The 17,939-nt window shown below is 50.4% G+C and overlaps 1 protein-coding gene and 1 long non-coding RNA gene across 3 annotated transcripts in view; one reads left to right on the top strand and one right to left on the bottom strand.

Annotated features, from left to right (window-relative positions):
• Positions 1–17,939, bottom strand: part of LOC143827204 (uncharacterized) — a 74,368-nt gene that overhangs the window by 33,708 nt on the left and 22,721 nt on the right. For both annotated transcript variants that reach the window (XR_013227212.1, XR_013227213.1), the window contains exons 5-6: positions 11,768–11,972; positions 2,109–2,218 (exon numbers count right to left, since the gene is read on the bottom strand). This is a non-coding gene — a long non-coding RNA (uncharacterized LOC143827204). The remainder of the gene's footprint in view (positions 1–2,108; positions 2,219–11,767; positions 11,973–17,939) is intronic.
• GRIFIN (galectin-related inter-fiber protein) lies at positions 12,515–17,279 on the top strand. Its single transcript, XM_077316913.1, has 4 exons — positions 12,515–12,655; positions 15,614–15,693; positions 15,985–16,147; positions 16,801–17,279. Exons 1-4 carry the CDS (start codon positions 12,644–12,646, stop codon positions 16,963–16,965), a joined length of 420 nt encoding a protein of 139 aa, XP_077173028.1. The 5' UTR covers positions 12,515–12,643; the 3' UTR covers positions 16,966–17,279.

Genomic DNA, 17,939 nt, shown 5'->3' with positions numbered 1-17,939 from the left:
CCAGTACACCAGATTAGAGTCCATCGCTCCATGCTGACTTGGGTATGTGGATTTGGGTTTATTTTTGAATTTTGTACAGGCCAATACGGCCGTATGAATTCTTTCCACTAAAACAAAAACCCAGCCAGCCAAAAGGTCTAACTCAAGAGAGGCAAAGAGGAGTGAACTTGTTCGGCCTTGAGCCGGCCTCTTCATAAATGCCAGGGGCTTGGGAGATGAGAGCCCAAATTGATCAGGTTACCTAAAGACCATTTGTTCCGTTAACATCCATGACAGAAGAGTTTAAGAAGAAAACAATTACAGTGAATGAGATCTGATGGGAAGGTCAGAGGAGAGACGGTATTACCATGCAAGCTGGTTCTAGCGCTAATGCCCCGAAGCAAATTAATAGCTCTCGAGGCTTTGAAGGAGAGAAAAAGGAGATGGGAAACTAATTGCAGAGTTATGCAGGACGGGAAGAGGGGGGGGGGGGCAGAGTCTAAACGTGCAAAGGAGCCGAGCACAGCCTGCTCAAGAGAATAAAATCGTTTTAGTAAGAAAAGAAACAACTTTGTAAGTAAGGGAGGAGAGAGAGAGAGAGTCCTAACTGTCTAACTGACTAATAGAAGGGAAAGAGAGCAGGAAATATATTCCTTTGAAGGAACAGGAGGCCTACAAACTGAGCCAACAGGACACAGGAGGAGAGGATTTGAAAAATATCCGTAAGTTTCTAATGTAAGCATGCTAATTGCACATCTCCAGTGCCCCCTGTGGGCTGTTCTTCATATATGCTGTTGAGTCATGCACAATCCAGATCTTGCATATTCTAACAGTATGTCCTTGTCCCCACCCACCCCTTCAGTCAAGAAACAAGATTTTGCTTGGACTCCACTGACACCCATTTCGTTTCACATGCTGTGGAGATTTCTTGCCTCTTCCTTCCTGATCCCCCTGCAGGGCATGCTCAAACACACCTAATTTCCACTCCCATCCTGCTCGCCAGTCCCAAACAGGGAGCCAGTTTTTTAACAGCCGGTCATCTTCCCATTGACCCGGTTTGGCTGTTTCCTTCACTGCATCCCTAACACTGCAGAATAGCACATTTGGGGGCTCCCAGCTGTTTGTCTTGAGAGCCAGCTGGTACAGTGGTTAAAAGAGGCAGGCTCTCCCTCCACATGAAGCCAGCTGGGTGACCTTGAGCTCCTTACAATTCTCTCAGAGCTCTCTCAGCCTCACGCAGGGTGCCAGCTGTGGGGAGGGGAAGGGAAGGAGACTGCAAGCCGTTTGGAGATCCCTTCAGGTGGCAAAAGGGGGGTGCAAAAAACCCTCTTTTCTTTTGTTGTCCTTACGAGATTGCCGCTCTGTTTAGACCATGATTGTTTAAATAAACAGTAAAACAAGGCCCAAATCATAAACATATGCCGTGCTAGAAAACAAAACCCTACTGCTCAGTTTAAGGGCTACTTGGTGATTATAACAGCTGGTGATGGATTTGTATTGGAAGAATTTTTTCATATGTGCACTTTTTTTGGAGGGGGAGGGAGGGGATTGTAAACACATTCAAGCAGATCCAGGGACCACTTTATGCCTTATTGAAACTGCCCCATCCGACTGTTGAACGCCTTCGCTGTGACATCTGTGGCTTCCGGAAATCGTCTGGATTTTGCGTCTCCGTTCTCACAAACCTGACCCACAATTCTCGTTTTTTTGGGTGATGTTTTCTGTTTCGTATCGAATTTTTGCAAGGCTGTGTCAACAAATTCAGATGGTGCGTCGGGCACATAGGTGATGTACATTGGCCTCTGTGCAGGCATGCGTCTACCTCCTGGAAATGTTCTGCTCCGATATGCACAACTGGATCACCAGCGCCGAACCCTACCTGCCCAACTTATTCCTTTGATTTGATTCCTTTGTCCACCCTAAACTCAGAAGACCAACAATGACAGCTGACCCCCACCCGCCCCTCCCAGCCTCCAGAAGGGATATCAGAAGACTCCCCCCCCCCCCCCGTCCGATGGTTTTACCAGCTGGAGCAGTCTGGAGACTCTTTTAAGGCCTTTTCCTAACGACTTCCTTGGCTTTTTAATTTAATTACTCTACCATGAATAAAGAACAGGCCTCTGACTCACCCTGCCGCTGTTTATAAGCACAACATCGTCTCTCTCGCGCTCTTTTTCTGTCCCCTGGAGGTGGGTATGCAACTTGAAACCCAGCTGGGGCATCTGGAGAAGTCATCACCCTGAAGGGGAAAAAAAAGGGGGACAGTGCAAGGGACATCAAGCCATGGGTGTCTGTGTGGGAGGTGGTGACTGACTGCTGGTTTGATCACGTGGCGCCAGTGGACTACACCCAGGAGAACAGCTCTCAGAGGACTGTGACTGGCCCAAGGTCACCCAGCTGGCTTCGTGTGGAGGAGGAGTGGGGAATCCAGCCTGGTTCTCCAGGTTGGATTCCGCTGCTCTTAACCACTACATCGCGCTGGCTAGAAACCTGATCAGACCAAAGTGGGGTTGCCACTGATCCTGCTTGGGAAATACATGGGGATTTGGGGGGAGGGGGCGGAGCCTGGAAAGGCCAGGCTTTGAGGCACAATGCCGTTCAGTCCACCTTCCAAAGCAGTCCTTTTCTCCAGAGGACATGATCTCTTTCAACTGGAGATCAGCTGTAATCCTGGGGGATCCTCCAGTCCCCGCCGGGAATGTTGGCAACCCTCAGTCCAGCCTGTGTCCGTCGCCCCCAGCAGCTGGTATAAGGAAGCATACTACCTCTGGAGTCATCGTAATCCATGGCCGCTAATGACCCCCCGCCGCCATGAACCCGCCTGTTCCCTTTCTAACTGGCTTCCAAGGTCTTCCGACAGAAAGGGGAAAGCGAACCCCTGACGGTTTGGTTCTCCCAAACTGCTGGCATCTATTAACCCTCCACAGCTGCCTCTCGGGAGGTCACGGATCACGGAGCGGCCCAGCGCTTTAGCTGCACGGTGAGACGGTTCTGCCTTATTAGCGGGCCGGAAATGCCCGTGCTGAGACCCACGAGGGGTTCTCAACGCAGAGCCCAACGGCCACATCTGGGTGACACATGGCGTGTCTTCCCTGACAGATTATCCGAGGCAGATTAAACGGTCACCTGGGAAACATGGACGGGTAGTCCAGCGCTATAAAATGGTCCCCCCAACCTACAGGCAAGGGCTGAAGAAATCTGTTCTGCTGTTATCTGACAAAGTATGCCTGCACACGAAAGCTTATACTTTGAGAACCGGTGTGGCATCATGGTTAAGAGAGACAAATCTGGAGAGCCAGGTTTGATTCCCCACTCCTCCTCCACATTGGGCTAGTCACAGTTCTCTTAGGGCAGTTCTCCTAGAGTTCTCTCAGCCCCACCAGAGTGTCTGTTGTGGGGAGGGGAAGGGAAAGGTGATTGTAAGCTGCTTTGAGACTCCTTCGGGTAGTGATAAGCGGGGTCTTCAAGGTGCCGCTGGACTTGCACTTTGTCTAAAGGCACTGGCGATGACATAAACGTGGGCTCCATTCCCAGTGGCAGCAAAGGACTCGGACAAGATTTATCTAGCAAAAGTGGCAGTGCCAAGCTTATCCCCTCCCCCAGCCACCCCGTTCCTAATCTTCGGCACGCAAGCCAGGCATCGGAGCAACAATTCAATCGCAGGAAGTAGCCGGAGGAACATGATAGGGCGGGCACTGGTGCCAAGCCTGTAGATAAACAGTATCGGGTCAAAATGTTAGCAAAAAGAGCAAGCTGAGTGTGTGTGTAATCTGTAACTGTTCTTCTGGCTGCTTCAACAGTGCAAATGGGACGGAGAGATTGTGGGGATGCTTTTGACGCAACGTGGCATAGTGGTAGATATGGCCCAGAAAGAAGATCGCGATGGAGGGACCTGATGGGTAAACCGGAACCTCCATGGGTAGTGAAAAGCTCTGCTCTGTTCAACTCCGGCCTTGAAAACCCTACAGAGTCTCCGTCAGCTGGCTGACACTTGACAGCCTTTCACCCACCCAATCTTCAAGAGAAGGAGAATTGTTTGGGGACACATTCCTGAGAACCGCAGCTTAGCAAAGGCACAGAGAATCCTGCCAGAATATCCCATGCAGAACTACACTCCCCAGAGTTCTCAGGGGAGGGGGGAAGAACTACGAATCCAATATCTCCCGCACAGATCCACCCAAAAATGCCTTTCCACTCCATCACAAGCGCGTCTCCTGCCACTTCACTGCCGCCCTTCCTCCACGGCTCATTTTCTGACACCCTTTCAAATCTTCCAGCCAGGGTTTGCACCTTCAACAAACCACTGGGACACTGCGACTCCAAAACTGGCATGCTTTCTGAGTGACGCCGCCCAGGACCGACCCCGCCCGCACCCTCCGGAGAGGACCACAGAGCTCCGGAAACCCATTTCATTTTGACTGATGTCCACACCCGAACCCCGATCTCCAAAAGTGACGCTCTGGTGGAGTGAAAGCAGCAGGGAGCTGTCCTCTCTAACCCCTCCCCACTGCAAGCAGCGCTGCTCTGTTCCAGCTGTGAGGACTATTCCAGATGTTTCTGAAAGCCTTCCCATTACCGACGGCCGCAAGAATGCAAAGCCCTCGTTACAGCGGCCGACCGGTGTTTTGTGTCCTAACCGCCGTAGCCGTTTGTCATAGATCACTTCTGTATATGATGCGAGGCCGTTTTGCTTCCCTGAATGGCATCTACGCTATGTGTCAGGCTCACTTCAGATGTCAATAATGCCAGTCCTAGCAGAGTCATGAGCCAATGCCTGATCTTGTTAATCACACTGACTTCGGCTGTGCATACTCCATGTGTCATTTCGTACAGGCACAGCAGGGCTTGGGATGCACACCTTCATGTGGGGAGGCAGGTAAAAACCAGGTGATAACGGCTGAGGTTGGCTTAAGGCAGTTGTCGAACTTTGTGGATGGCCGCAAATAAGAATGCAAACACAAGAGTTAACGGACAGATACCCAAGATTTGACTCCTATGGCAGCCTCACTATCAAATTAAACAAACATATTAAATTAAATAAAAACACTAGCACTTCCTGTTTCTTAACATTGGCTGTCACGCTTCACCCCGATCGGGCTGTCACTGCCACGGACGCGAGCGTCACGTCAACCTCCCAACCAACAGCTCAACGTACATCTTCCCGGGTCCCATGAAAGATTCGCCCCGGGCCAAACTGCCCATCCTGGGACCAGACCCAAAACACCCGACATCCTGGTCTTTCTGCCGGCGTATCCTCTTTCCCAGGCAGAAGACGGAGAAAAGAAAACAGAGAGAGACGGAGATGGTTGTTGACAGAGGGACTCCACCTGCAGACGTCTCGCTGCTCGCTTGGCGGCCCTGAGGTCCTTGGGTCAACAACACAGTTCGGCGTGCCCGATTTCTAGGTAAAGAACGCCAGCTTGTCTCTGTGTGCCAAAGCAAGGACGCAGGCCTCACGGTGGTTTTGTGTGCAGACTGATGAAAGGCCAATCAAAACGGCGCAGAGACTGAGGAAGGTGACAGGGATGGGTAGGTTCATGGGCCGCTCACAGCTCCTGACGTCTCCCAAGCCATTTCTCACACAACAACTTGGAGGGCCGAGGGTTGCTGTCCAATTGGGCTTTGTCAGGAGACAGGATGTCCAGCCCCCAAGGTTTCCAGGTATTTCCCAACCCAGAGCTGGCAGCCCTAGAGATTGCTGTCCTCCTTCCTCCCCCGCAACAGAACCTGAATGCCTGTTAAATATATTCACCATCTATCAAGTCTATATACCCTTCAAGGAAGAAAGAACAGATTCTTATCTCAGCACGAAGTCATTTTCCAACAGGGAAGGTGTGGGCAGGATGATGGATAACTAAAAGTGAGCTAGTTCTCCGGTGACACCAGCCCCATTTTTCTCCCTCCCTCCCTGTGACTTCTCCAGCTGATGATTTCTGAAGGGCTGACGTTCCAGGTTTGCCTTGCAGGTTCTTACAGCACCTGGGAGGGGCGAGAGCATCTGGAAGGAATGCACAAGGTTGGCGGGCCCCAGGCCTGGCATGAAAGGAGACACCTTTCATCCCATTAAGAAGACAGAGAAGTCACTGAACGCGTCAGAGGCAGGGGAACGAGGTCGGTCGGAACACGCCACAGGAAAAGGAGAGAAGAACTCTGGCTACATTTGGACATCCGCTGAAATGTTATGTGAAAATGGACAGATCGGGCAGAAAGTGGCCGGTGGCACCTTGGGGAAAAGGGGTACCACGGTTCCTTGCAAAACTTCAAAACCAGAGAGGAAAGAACCAGCCAAAAAGGAAGTGAGATCACAAGCCTGAGCCAATCAGAACTGAGTCAGGAAGTGAGAGCAAAAGCCTCAGCCAATCAGAATTGAGTCAGGAAGTGAAATCACAAGCACCAGCCAATCAGAACTGAGTCAGGAAGTGAGAGGCCCAGCCTTAGCCAATCAGAACTGAGTCAGGAAGTGAGAGCACCAGCCTGAACGAATCAAAACTGAGTCAGGAAGTGAGAGCACCAGCCTCAGCCAATCAGGACTGAGTCAGAAAGTGAGAGCACCAGCCTCAGCCAATCAGAACTGAGTCAGGAAGTGAGATCACAAGCCCCAGCCAATCAGAACTCAGTCAGGAAGTCAGAGGACGAGCGACAGCCAATAAAATCTGAGTCAGGAAGTGAGAGCACCAGCCTGAGCCAATCAGGACTGAGTCAGGAAGTGAGAGCACCAGCCTGAGCCAATCAGATCTGAGTCAGGAAGTGAGAGCACCAGCCTGAGCCAATCAGAACTGAGTCAGGAAGTGAGAGCACCAGTCTGAGCCAATCAGAACTGAATCAGGAAGTGAGATCACAAGCCCCAGCCAATCAGAACTGAGTCAGGAAGTGAGAGCACCAGCCTGAGCCAATTAGAACTGAGTCAGAAAGTGAGATCACCAGCCTCAGTGAGTCAGAACTGAGTCAGCCAATCAGAACTCAGTCAGGAAGTCAGAGGACGAGCGACAGCCAATCAAATCTGAGTCAGGAAGTGAGAGCACCAGCCTGAGCCAATCAGGACTGAGTCAGGAAGTGAGAGCACCAGCCTGAGCCAATCAGGACTGAGTCAGGAAGTGAGAGCACCAGCCTGAGCCAATCAGATCTGAGTCAGGAAGTGAGAGCACCAGCCTCAGCCAATCAGATCTGAGTCAGGAATTGAGAGCACCAGTCTGAGCCAATCAGGACTGAGTCAGGAAGTGAGAGCACCAGCCTGAGCCAATCAGATCTGAGTCAGGAAGTGAGAGCACCAGCCTGAGCCAATCAGGACTGAGTCAGGAAGTGAGAGCATCAGCCTGAGCCAATCAGAACTGAGTCAGGAAGTGAGAGCACCAGTCTGAGCCAATCAGAACTGAATCAGGAAGTGAGATCACAAGCCCCAGCCAATCAGAACTGAGTCAGGAAGTGAGAGCACCAGCCTGAGCCAATTAGAACTGAGTCAGAAAGTGAGATCACCAGCCTCAGTGAGTCAGAACTGAGTCAGCCAATCAGAACTCAGTCAGGAAGTCAGAGGACGAGCGACAGCCAATCAAATCTGAGTCAGGAAGTGAGAGCACCAGCCTGAGCCAATCAGGACTGAGTCAGGAAGTGAGAGCACCAGCCTGAGCCAATCAGATCTGAGTCAGGAAGTGAGAGCACCAGCCTGAGCCAATCAGGACTGAGTCAGGAAGTGAGAGCATCAGCCTGAGCCAATCAGATCTGAGTCAGGAAGTGAGAGCACCAGTCTGAGCCAATCAGGACTGAGTCAGGAAGTGAGAGCACCAGCCTGAGCCAATCAGAACTGAGTCAGGAAGTGAGAGCACCAGTCTGAGCCAATCAGGACTGAGTCAGAAAGTGAGAGCACCAGCCTGAGCCAATCAGAAATGAGTCAGGAAGTGAGAGCACCAGCCTGAGCCAATCAGGACTGATTCAGAAAGTGAGAGCACCAGCCTGAGCCAATCAGAACTGAATCAGGAAGTGAGAGCACCAGCCTGAGCCAATCAGGACTGTGTCAGGAAGTGAGATCACAAGCTGCAGCCAATCAGAACTGAATCAGGAAGTGGGAGCACCAGCCTGAGCCAATCAGAACTGAATCAGAAAGTGAGATCACAAGCCCCAGCCAATCAGAACTGAGTCAGGAAGTGAGAGCACCAGCCTGAGCCAATTAGAACTGAGTCAGAAAGTGAGATCACCAGCCTCAGTGAGTCAGAACTGAGTCAGCCAATCAGAACTGAGTCAGGAAGCGAGAAGACTTGCTTTCCATCAGCACAATGCTCTTTGGATGCAACACCGGCGACACCGATGGTTGGAAAACTTCCCTGTCAGTTCACATCTCCTGATCAGTCCTAGTTCTCTCACCTCTGACCTGAAGGTCTGAGGAGTGGAAAACCAAGATGTTAGCTCCGTTCCGTATTCATTAAACGGTCAGATTCTCCCGAAAGCCAAGTTGTGGTAGACTTGGCCTTCTGTACAAATGCAAAGATTTTCTCAGCAGCAGAGGGAAGTAAATCTTGGTTTTGATTTTGCCTAGATTATGGTCTGGGGGATATTTATTAATCACAGCCTGGGCTAACCAGGTCAGAGGAGAGAGAAATTGAGTGGTTGGCCATTGCTTGCCTCTGCATAGTGACCTTAGACTTCCTTGGTGCCCTCTCATCCAAGTACACACCAGAGTTGACCTTCTTCGCTTCTGAAATTTCCTGTCTCCCTTATTAGATCAGTAGATACACTGGCTGACCTTCCAGGGCCTGGAGGCACATGCCCGACCCTTTCCCAACAGGGACAATCAGATCATTCCAAGACTCTCCTTTTTCACTGAATTTCTGCCACTGAAAATTCTTTCCTAGTCTACGTTGGCGGGTTGGAGGCAGGGGACGCCCAGGGCCAGATGGACACGGTGGAGTTCGTCATTATTTCAAACGCCAATGTCGAACAAATTTTGATTTTCAGGGCGAAAGAGCCCGTTCGGGGTTCGTCACCCAGCGTTTCCCCGGATTAACTCATGCTGATCTTCTCAGCCAGGTGCCAACCTCCAGATGGTGGATGGAGAACTCTAGCTATTATGACATATCTCCAAGAGACAGTGATCAGTTCCCCTGTAGAAAACGGGCACGTTGACGGCGGAGTATAGCACTGTACCCCATTTTCGAGGGCGGGAACTTTTGTGCGGAAGTCCCTTTCATCAAATATCAGAGGTCCAGCAATCTAACAAAAGACGCTCTGCCTCTTGAAAGCTCCTGCAGTGACAGCAGACTTACGGTGACCAATTTAGGTGTTCAAGAAAAGAAAAGTTCAGAGGTGGCTGGTCTTCCATGGATGACCTGGCTTAGCTGCTGAGAAGTGAGATCAGGCTGGCCTGGGCCACCCAGATCCCGGTGTCCTGCAGAGGGTGACGTTTGTGAGCAAAGACATCATGAAGGGTCAAGGGAAGAGGCTGCCAATCGACCGGAAAGCCCTTCCTTTCAGCTCCTTGCAACGATCCTCCAGGCTCCCCTTTCTGATTCCAGGCCAAATCCTCCCCACCTTTTATGGTGGGACACCGTCGTGACAGAGCAACGCTTTGGAAAGACTGACACGTTCCCAAACCCCGGCGATGAGTCAGTTTTCCTGCGGTCTAGTAGAGGGTTGCCTCTGGGAGATAATTACAGCCAAGACTTAACTATAGGCTTGAAACCCCCAAGTCATGGATCCTCTCTTTTGCTTTTAGAAGAAAGATCCCAGCAGAGGCACAGAGAAGGGTTCCAGCGGGGAGGGCAATTTGACTCAAGCCCTGCAACAAAGCTTAAGGAAACCCGGCCAAGAAAACATTTCCAGATGGCGAGCCTGTGTTATCAGGGGCACCTTTGTTTACTCACCTGTAGCCTTTCCCTGCCCCATTTATCTTAGCAATACTTTATCTGGCAGGGGGCGGGATGGGAGGGGGGACATGGTTTAAAGAGACTAAATGCCCTTCCAGGGAGGAAAGGTGGGGGGGGTATCTTTATTTAGCCAGCTGATAAAGATCTTGGGCTGGTTTTCTTTCTCTTCTCTTGACCTAGAGGTGAGCAGAGGCTTCTGGTAACAGCCAAAGGGCTCTTGATTTGTGCTTTGTCCCTGGTGGCAGGCCGGTCGCCCGACTTGTGCAACCAGAAAAAATACTGTACACCAGACTGCATTTCCTCCTCCTCCTTTTCAAACATCTGCCCTCGTGTAGTAGAACCACATGGCTCAAAAGTCAAAGTAGCAAGGCAATTTGGCCCCCACATATCTGCCACAGAGGACTGTGAGTTGTGACAAGCGACTTGGAACCATTTTTAAAAACCCTCTGCAGCAGTCCGCAGCACAAAGGAAAACATTGGATAGACCTCTCCCCCATAAAAAAGGAGTGATAAAGATTTGATTAGGGTGTGAACTGTCCAAATTTTCCCCAGAACATCTTGTCCAGCCCTGGAATTCTGGAAACGCCCCAGATTTTCTTCCCCTTCACCCCTGGATAAGTTTCAATTCTGTCCAAATAGCCACATAATCGCACCATAGATAAAACCCGGGAGTGTCTTTAAAGTTGCCCAATAGCTCCACCTACAGTCCGCAATGTGGTATAACCCCAGTCCATTTTGCTCACTATTACAAGTTCTGGCTGCTTCTGGTGTGCAGTCGTGGGAAAATGACACACCACATTTTTTAGTAGCCACAAAGTGCTTCTGAGTTTGTGGGAAGCACTTTGTGTACCCTGCCTTGGCGATCTTCACAATAACCCTGTAAGGTCCCGTCTGGTTAGACTGTTCTTTTCCTAGATCTGCAGGAAGGGAGTTGGTTTGAGGTACATTTGCCAGCAAACGTGCTTGAGGCGGATCCTGCCTTGAGCGGGGGGGGGGGGGGGATGTGTGTGAAAAAAATCAGGTCTGGCCAAACCAGAGACGGGAACTGAACTCACATCTCTGCGAAGAAGAGTTGGTTTTTATACCCTGCTTTTCACAAACTGACGGCGTCTCAAAGCGGCTTGCGATCGCCTCCTCTTCCTCTCCGCACGACAAGCCCCCCGCGAGGCGGGTGACATTGAAAGCGCTCTGACAGGACTGCTCTGTGAGAACAGCTCTAACAGGACTGTGACTAGCCCAAGACCACCCAGCTGGCTAGAGATGGAGGGCTGAGAGGTAGGCTGCATGTGGTAGGTAGGGCTGAGAGAGCTCTGAGGGCTGTGACTGGCCCAGGGTCACCCAGCTGGCTGCATGTGGGGAAGGAGAGGGGAATCCAACCAAGTTTCCCAGATTAGAAGTCTCCACTCTTAACCCCCATGCCAGCTGTTTCCTTCCGGGTTTTGAAGGAGCATTAAGGGACCACAGGTAGTTCTAGCGTTCTGCTGAATTCAGGAAGCTGCTGCCAACTGAATCAGGCCACTGGTCCTTCAAGTATTGTCTACTCAGGCTGGCAGCAGCTTTCCAGGGTCTCAGACTGAAGTCTTTAAATGGCACCCTGCCTGGTCCTTTTAACAGGAGATGCCAGGGATTGAACCTGGGACCTATCATAGAATCATAGAATAATAGAGTTGGTTGGGACCTCATGGGTCATCTAGTCCAACCCCCTGCACTACAAAACACTCACATCCCTATCACTCATCCACTGTAACCTGCCACTCCCTTGAACCTTCCAAGGGACCTTCTGCCTGCCAAACGGATGTTGTAACCATGGAGCTGCAGCCCACTTCCCCTTCCCGGTTCAGGCCAGGATGCCTGATAATAACCCACTAGTAGCTCTGTTTCCAAGCAAATAAAACGATTTACTTGCTCAGCCCATTTAGAAACCATTCACTTACGTGATCCCTCGACCTTTCTAAAGGGTGCGCGTGGAGGAGAATATCGAATCAGCGGTCCGTACCCAGATTCGCACGCAGTTTGCATTGTACCGAGTCGGAAAAACATGTCAGCGGAATGTGCCGGCCCTGCAAGAACAGCAAAGTCCTGGTCTTTCGTGGACAATCCGGGCTTTGTCGTACTTTGCGGGCTGGAACTCCTGCAGAGCTGTGAAGCGGAAAAGCCATTAGGACGGGCTAAGTGGGCCATCCTAGGCAGAGTCCCACCCCTCTAAGGCCGTTGAGGAATGGTGCTAAAAGGAGCAGATGTATACCATATTTAGATCAGGAACTTCCTGGCCTTTTCCAAATTTCCTGGCTCCTGATTGGTTCAGCTGGAGACTTCCTACTCCTTAGAGGAGGAGGTGTGTTGAAAGGAGGCTATTATTTGAAAAACATCAGGAAGTTTCTAATCCAACTATGCTAAATACACATATGCTCCGATGCCCCCTGCAGGATATTCTCCATACGCCCTTGAATCATGCACTCTACAGGCCTTGCAAATTCCAACACTAACTGGGCCTCCCAATTGCGGTCGACTTTGACCAGGAAATTGGCACTGCCCACCCCACCAAAAGCATAACACATCGTGAACTAATTGTGAACTGGGACGGACACGGCGGGAGCTGGGATTCCCAGATCTGCTGAGCGAGCGGGATTCTTTTCTCCCCCGCCCCTTAACTTCCTGCCCGCTTTTGTTCTTTAGAAAACACCGCCAGCTCCCTTCTGGCTCAGTGGATCAGCTGTGTGCAAACATGTGATTTTGGGTATCCCATATATCCAGCTCCCCGGTCTGGGCTTCTCCTAGCGGGCCTGGAGGCAGAGACGAATCCGAACAGGATGGTGCTACGGGTAAGAGGGGAAAGAAAACCCATTCCTGGGGGGGGGGGGGGTGACCTACCTGCAGTGGGCGTTAAAAAGGGACTTGGGTGTATTTGCCGATCTCCCGGTGTGCTCTGGTAGCTTGCTGGGTGAACTTGGGCCAGTTGCATGCTCTCTGCATAACCTCTTGAGAGGATAAAATGGAGCTTGGGAGGGAATGTCATACTTCAGGTCCCCCAGGGGAGAGAAAATTCGGGCACATAAATGAAATAAATAAAAGCTAGCATGAGGTGGGCAGGGAGGGAGCAATAAGGGACTACCATTCATTCATTATCAAATTTATATATTGCCCTTCTCTGAGGGCTCAAAATAGCTTATAATATATCACACAGCATTATTATCAGGCAATAATCCGCTGTCTTTTTAACGGCGGGATGGAATTCTCTCTGTCCGCTGTCCACACAGATGCACCATTGATCGATTGGCATCCCGGGGCACCCTTAAGACCAAGTTTTATTCACGGTATAAGCTGTCATATGCAGGGATGCTTCAGTATTTGAAGAGATGTTCATGCCCACGAAAGCTTGAGCAAGCCTTGACCAAAACGTGGATGGTCTTAAAGGTGCCCCTGTACCCCAACTTTGATGCTTCAGACCACCTGTATCTATTTATTTATTTATTAGCTCCCCTTCTGTCCCCCGTGGACATTTCAGAGAGGCTCACACCACTCCTCCCTCCTTGTTTTGTATCATCAACAACACTCCTGTGAGGGAGGGATTGAGGAATCGTGTGCAACCTTTCTCTAAGAACTGGGATAAGGAGCTGCTTTACCCTCAGAGCAAGGGGAGGGTAGAAAATGCCGAGTTTCCCCAGAATCCAGCTTTCTTTGATGAACATCCAAGGCTCTAGTCCTTTGGTTTTAACAGCAGAACCAGAAAGAATTTCAGAAGTCTAAGGGGGAGGGTCTGGGTAAGGATTCGAGGTGTGGCATAAGTGCTAGAATGACATCTCTTTGTGGCGTCTTTTAGAAGTAGAGGAAGGCATTTCTTGGATGGTGAGCATTTGGGAGGTTTATGAGCTTTGAATTTGTAATGTTGCCATTGCTACTGCGAGCTGATAAATACTGGAGCCAGCAAGAAAGCTCTCGGTGGATCCGGTGGGGCAAAGATAGTAAAAGAGTTCCAATCTAGATTTGCGAGCTGCCAAAGGGCAGGTTGGTATAATACAGTCCAAAAGGGACTCAACTAAAGAGCCAGCTTGGTTAAGAACGGCAACTTCTAATCTGGAAAAGTGGGTTTGATTCCCCAATCCTCCTCCATATGTAGGCAGCAAGGTGACCTTGGGCTAGTCACAGTTCTCTCAGAGCTCCCTCCACCCCACCTACCTCACAGGGTGTCTATTGTGGGGAGAGGCAAGGGAGCCAGTTGTAAATCACTTTGAGATGCCTTCGAGGATTGAAAAGCGGGGTATAAAAAAACAACTCTTGTTCTTCTTCAGCTACACCGCAGAACGTTTCTAGTTCAAATTGGACTTCTCTGATAGACTATTAAAATAAACAGACTCTGCCCTCATCCCTTTTACATGTACTTAAATGTGAATATATTTGTACATTTTGTACCTTGGCTTTCCTTCAAGAAGCTGATGTACACAGATCTTTCCATTTTATCCTCATGACAGACAGACAGACAGACAGATAACCCTATGAGGTAGGTTGGGGGGGAAGAGAGAGACTTCTTTGGGTACTGAAAAGTGGGGCATAAAAACTGACTCTTCTTCTTCATTTGCACCTGAATCTTCCAGGTCAGTAAAAAAAATATCTAACCACACTTGCTTTCACATATATGTCCTGCCGGGCTGAAGATCCAAACTTGGGGGTTCTTCCAAACTAAAGAGGACCCACCTCACAAAGCAGGGCTGGGCCTATGAAAGGCCATGACCCTTCAGGTCTGCGAACCACTCACCCACCCCAGAAAAAGGGACAGCTGAAAGGGTCGCTTTGTCCCCCAAGGGTCGACCCTTCAGAGACTGCCGGCAAAATTGCTGTTCCATTATTGTACAAGAAAGGTCTTTCGTAAGAGCTTAAAGCAACGGCGGCAAAATGTCAAGTACATCTTCTCATAGAAACTGCTTCCTTGGTGAATCGGTAGACGGCTCATGGAGGAATGCTGCCCTTCGCTTTCCTTGCTCTTCATACAAAAGAGTTGCCAGTCGCTGAATCTGCGGTTGCATCTGAGCAAAGCTCTATCTCACAGGCACCACGGGAAGGTCAGCAACTGGGGAAGGCTGAAAGCGCAAAGAAGGGGTTATTAGATTTGCTGGGTTGCAAAACAGCCCCTTCGAAGGCAGCAAAGGAAACCAGAGGAAGCTACATGGTGGGTTAACTGAACTTCAGCATGAAGGACATCTCCGTGGGTATCTGATGTTATCCCCAAAAGGGTCTTGGGATATGATGTAAAAGGATTTTAAAAGGAATGCTCTTGTGCCTCATACCAGCCTAGAATCAACCCTGTTGCCAGAGTGTTGTAGGATTGACAGCAGCGGACTCTAATCTGGAGTGCCAGGTTTGATCTCCCGTTCCTCCTGCACCTGCCAGGTGATTTACCTTGAGCCAGCCTCCGTTCTCTTAAGGCTGTTCTCCCAGAGCCGTCTCAGCCCCGCCTCCCTCACAGGGCGCCTGTTGTGGGAAGACGAAGGGAAAGGTGCTCGTAAGCCGCTGGGACTCCTTTGGGTCGTGAAAATCAGGGTATAAAAAACAAGTTCTTCTCCTCTGACAGGAACCTCGAGGGAATCCAACGAGCCATGGGGTTTGGTGTGTCTATTCCTTCATTGCACCTATAGGTCCAGTCTAGCTACCTTGCAGATTAAAGGCTTTCTCCTCTTCAGAGGGACCAGTGTAGAATTTCCCCCTTGATTTTGTTTCCAGGATGTGGAGCAACCCCACTGCATGATTGTTCCAGCATTTCACGTCCCCTCTCTTCTCCTCCACAGTTCGAAGCCTCCTACCCAGAAGGGCTGTGTCCTGGCTGGAGTGTGAGGGTCAAAGGTGAAACGGGTTCCAGGACAAATGAGTAAGGCCGTCCTCTCCAGTAGTTTTTGTGTGGGGTGGGGCTCAGTGGCAGAGCATCTGCTGTCTTGGCAAAGGGTCCCAGGTTCACTCCCCAGCATCTCCCGCTAAAGGGGCATATAGCAGGGGATGTAAAAGATCTGAGACCTTGGAGAGCTGCTGACAGTCAGAGTAGACGATACCAACCTCGGTAGGCCAAGGGTCTGACTCTGTGGGAGGCAGCTTTGCATGCTGGCGAACCCAAGTGGGATCTGCTCTCAGGGTTTCTCCCTCTCCCCAAAATCTCTTTTTGCAGGTTTCAGATCAATTTCCTCTGTGGCACGGAAGATCAGATCGCGTTCCACTTTAACCCTCGCTTCAAAGACTCTGTGATTGTCTGCAACTCTTTCCTGGACAACCAATGGGGACAGGAAGTGTTGGCTGACACCTTTCCACTGGAAGCCAAGCAGCCTTTCCAGGTAACACCTCCCTCCCGTACAGGCAAAAGCACTCTGTGTAGCTCAAGAGAATCTTGTTGCGAGAACTATGCCTGCTGGGCTAGGAGATCACAGGAGGTCCCAACAGAAGAGAGAGAAGATCATAGTAGGACACCATGGACTTCACTGGAGATGGTGGAGAATGATGGAGAACTGGAGCCAAAGTCAGGAGTATTATATCACATGGCATGTGCATAATGTAGCCAGGAGATCCGACAACTGTCCAGCAGCTGGCCAAGGGACATTCAGAGGTGGCTTGTCTCTGCGCCATGACCCTTAGTGATCCTTGGAGGAACCACCACCCAAAATTCTTGGAGGTCCCCCATCCCAATATCAGCCAGGGTTGACCCTGCTTAGCTTCCAAGATCTGACAGTATCAAGCTTGTGTGGGCTATCCAGGTCAGGGCTAGTCCAGGATATAGCTAGGTAGATAGTCTACTCAAAGGAAGTAGTGGAGAGAATCTGGGACTTGGGTCCAAGGATCCAACTGTGCCCTAAGCAAGAAGTTCTCCATCGCAATGTTGCTAACTCAGAGGTACCCTTCCATGTTGGAGTCCCTTGTTTGGCTCAGTGCCTGGCCTCCGCTGCAGTCCTGCCCTTTAATCAGAGACTAAGCGGCCTCTTTCTTTTTCCAGATTGAAATCTCCTCCGACGAAGACTACTTCCACGCTTTCGTGGACGACAGCAAAGTCCTTCAATACGAGCACCGGCACAAGCAGCTCGCAGCGGTCTCCAGAGTGCAGATCCTGAATGACATCCACGTTTCTTCCGTGGAGCTCACGAGACGAGGGCTCTACTAGGGACGTGGCAGAGCCAAAACAGGCAGCGTCCCTTGTCGAGCAAAGGGCCCCACTCTCAAATTTCCACTTGCCTCCCAATCCTCTGTATCCCCCAAGGAGGAGCTTGGCCAGGAGTGGAATTTGAACTCAAGGAGGAGGTAGGTCTCCGTAGATGACTGCGATCAGACTGCCCTAAAATTAGCACCAGGCATACCAAACACAAAAGTAAGCATATGGGCAGAGCCAGTCACGCTGTAGTATATATTCAATATTTTGTGTATAGGATTTTGATTAACGTTTAAAAAAAAATAAACCCAAATTTAATTTTCGAAGTATTTCTGCTGTTTTCCATTCACTCAAGTCGGGGAAAATGTTAAAGGCCTGATATGAAGTCCATCCCAAAACCAGGGCCGAGATCACCCTTTGGCCAAAGGGATGGCAGCTGCCTAGAGCCCCTCACAATTTCAGGCCCGGCACAGTTTCTAATGACCTTCTTATGTTCTTAGGAAGACCTCGGCTAACTGCCCTGTTGTTGGCCCTCCAGAGGAACTGGTTGGCCACTGTGTGAGACAGGAGGCTGGACTAGATGGACCACAGCCCTGGTCCATCAGAGATCTCCTGATGTTCTTATGAACGTTCTTCTGAACAACCACCCCCCCAAAGACCTCCGCATTAAGAGGTGGTCGGTGTTTGAATCTTCTTGGTGTCATAAAGCATCAGATCAGATAGGGTTGTCAACCTCCATGTGGGGCGTGGAGATCTCCCGCTATTACAATGGGTTTTCGGGTGACCAAGATCCGTCCCCGTTTTGAAGAGTGGGCAAGACACCTGGTTGAGTCCCTCCCCTTACCAAACCCCGCCCTCCCCAGACTCCAGCCCACCAGGTATTTTGCATCCTAGAGCTGACAACCATGTGCTCAAACCGCCTCCCTTTCTTTCCACAACATCCACAATGCCCTTTATCTCCCCTTGAAAATTCCAGCCCAGCCTGTCGC

Source organism: Paroedura picta, chromosome 17 (assembly GCF_049243985.1).
Source record: "Paroedura picta isolate Pp20150507F chromosome 17, Ppicta_v3.0, whole genome shotgun sequence".
NCBI lineage: Eukaryota > Metazoa > Chordata > Lepidosauria > Squamata > Gekkonidae > Paroedura > Paroedura picta.
Note: the sequence above shows the minus strand (reverse complement) of the source record. Positions and strands in the feature narration are given on the sequence as shown.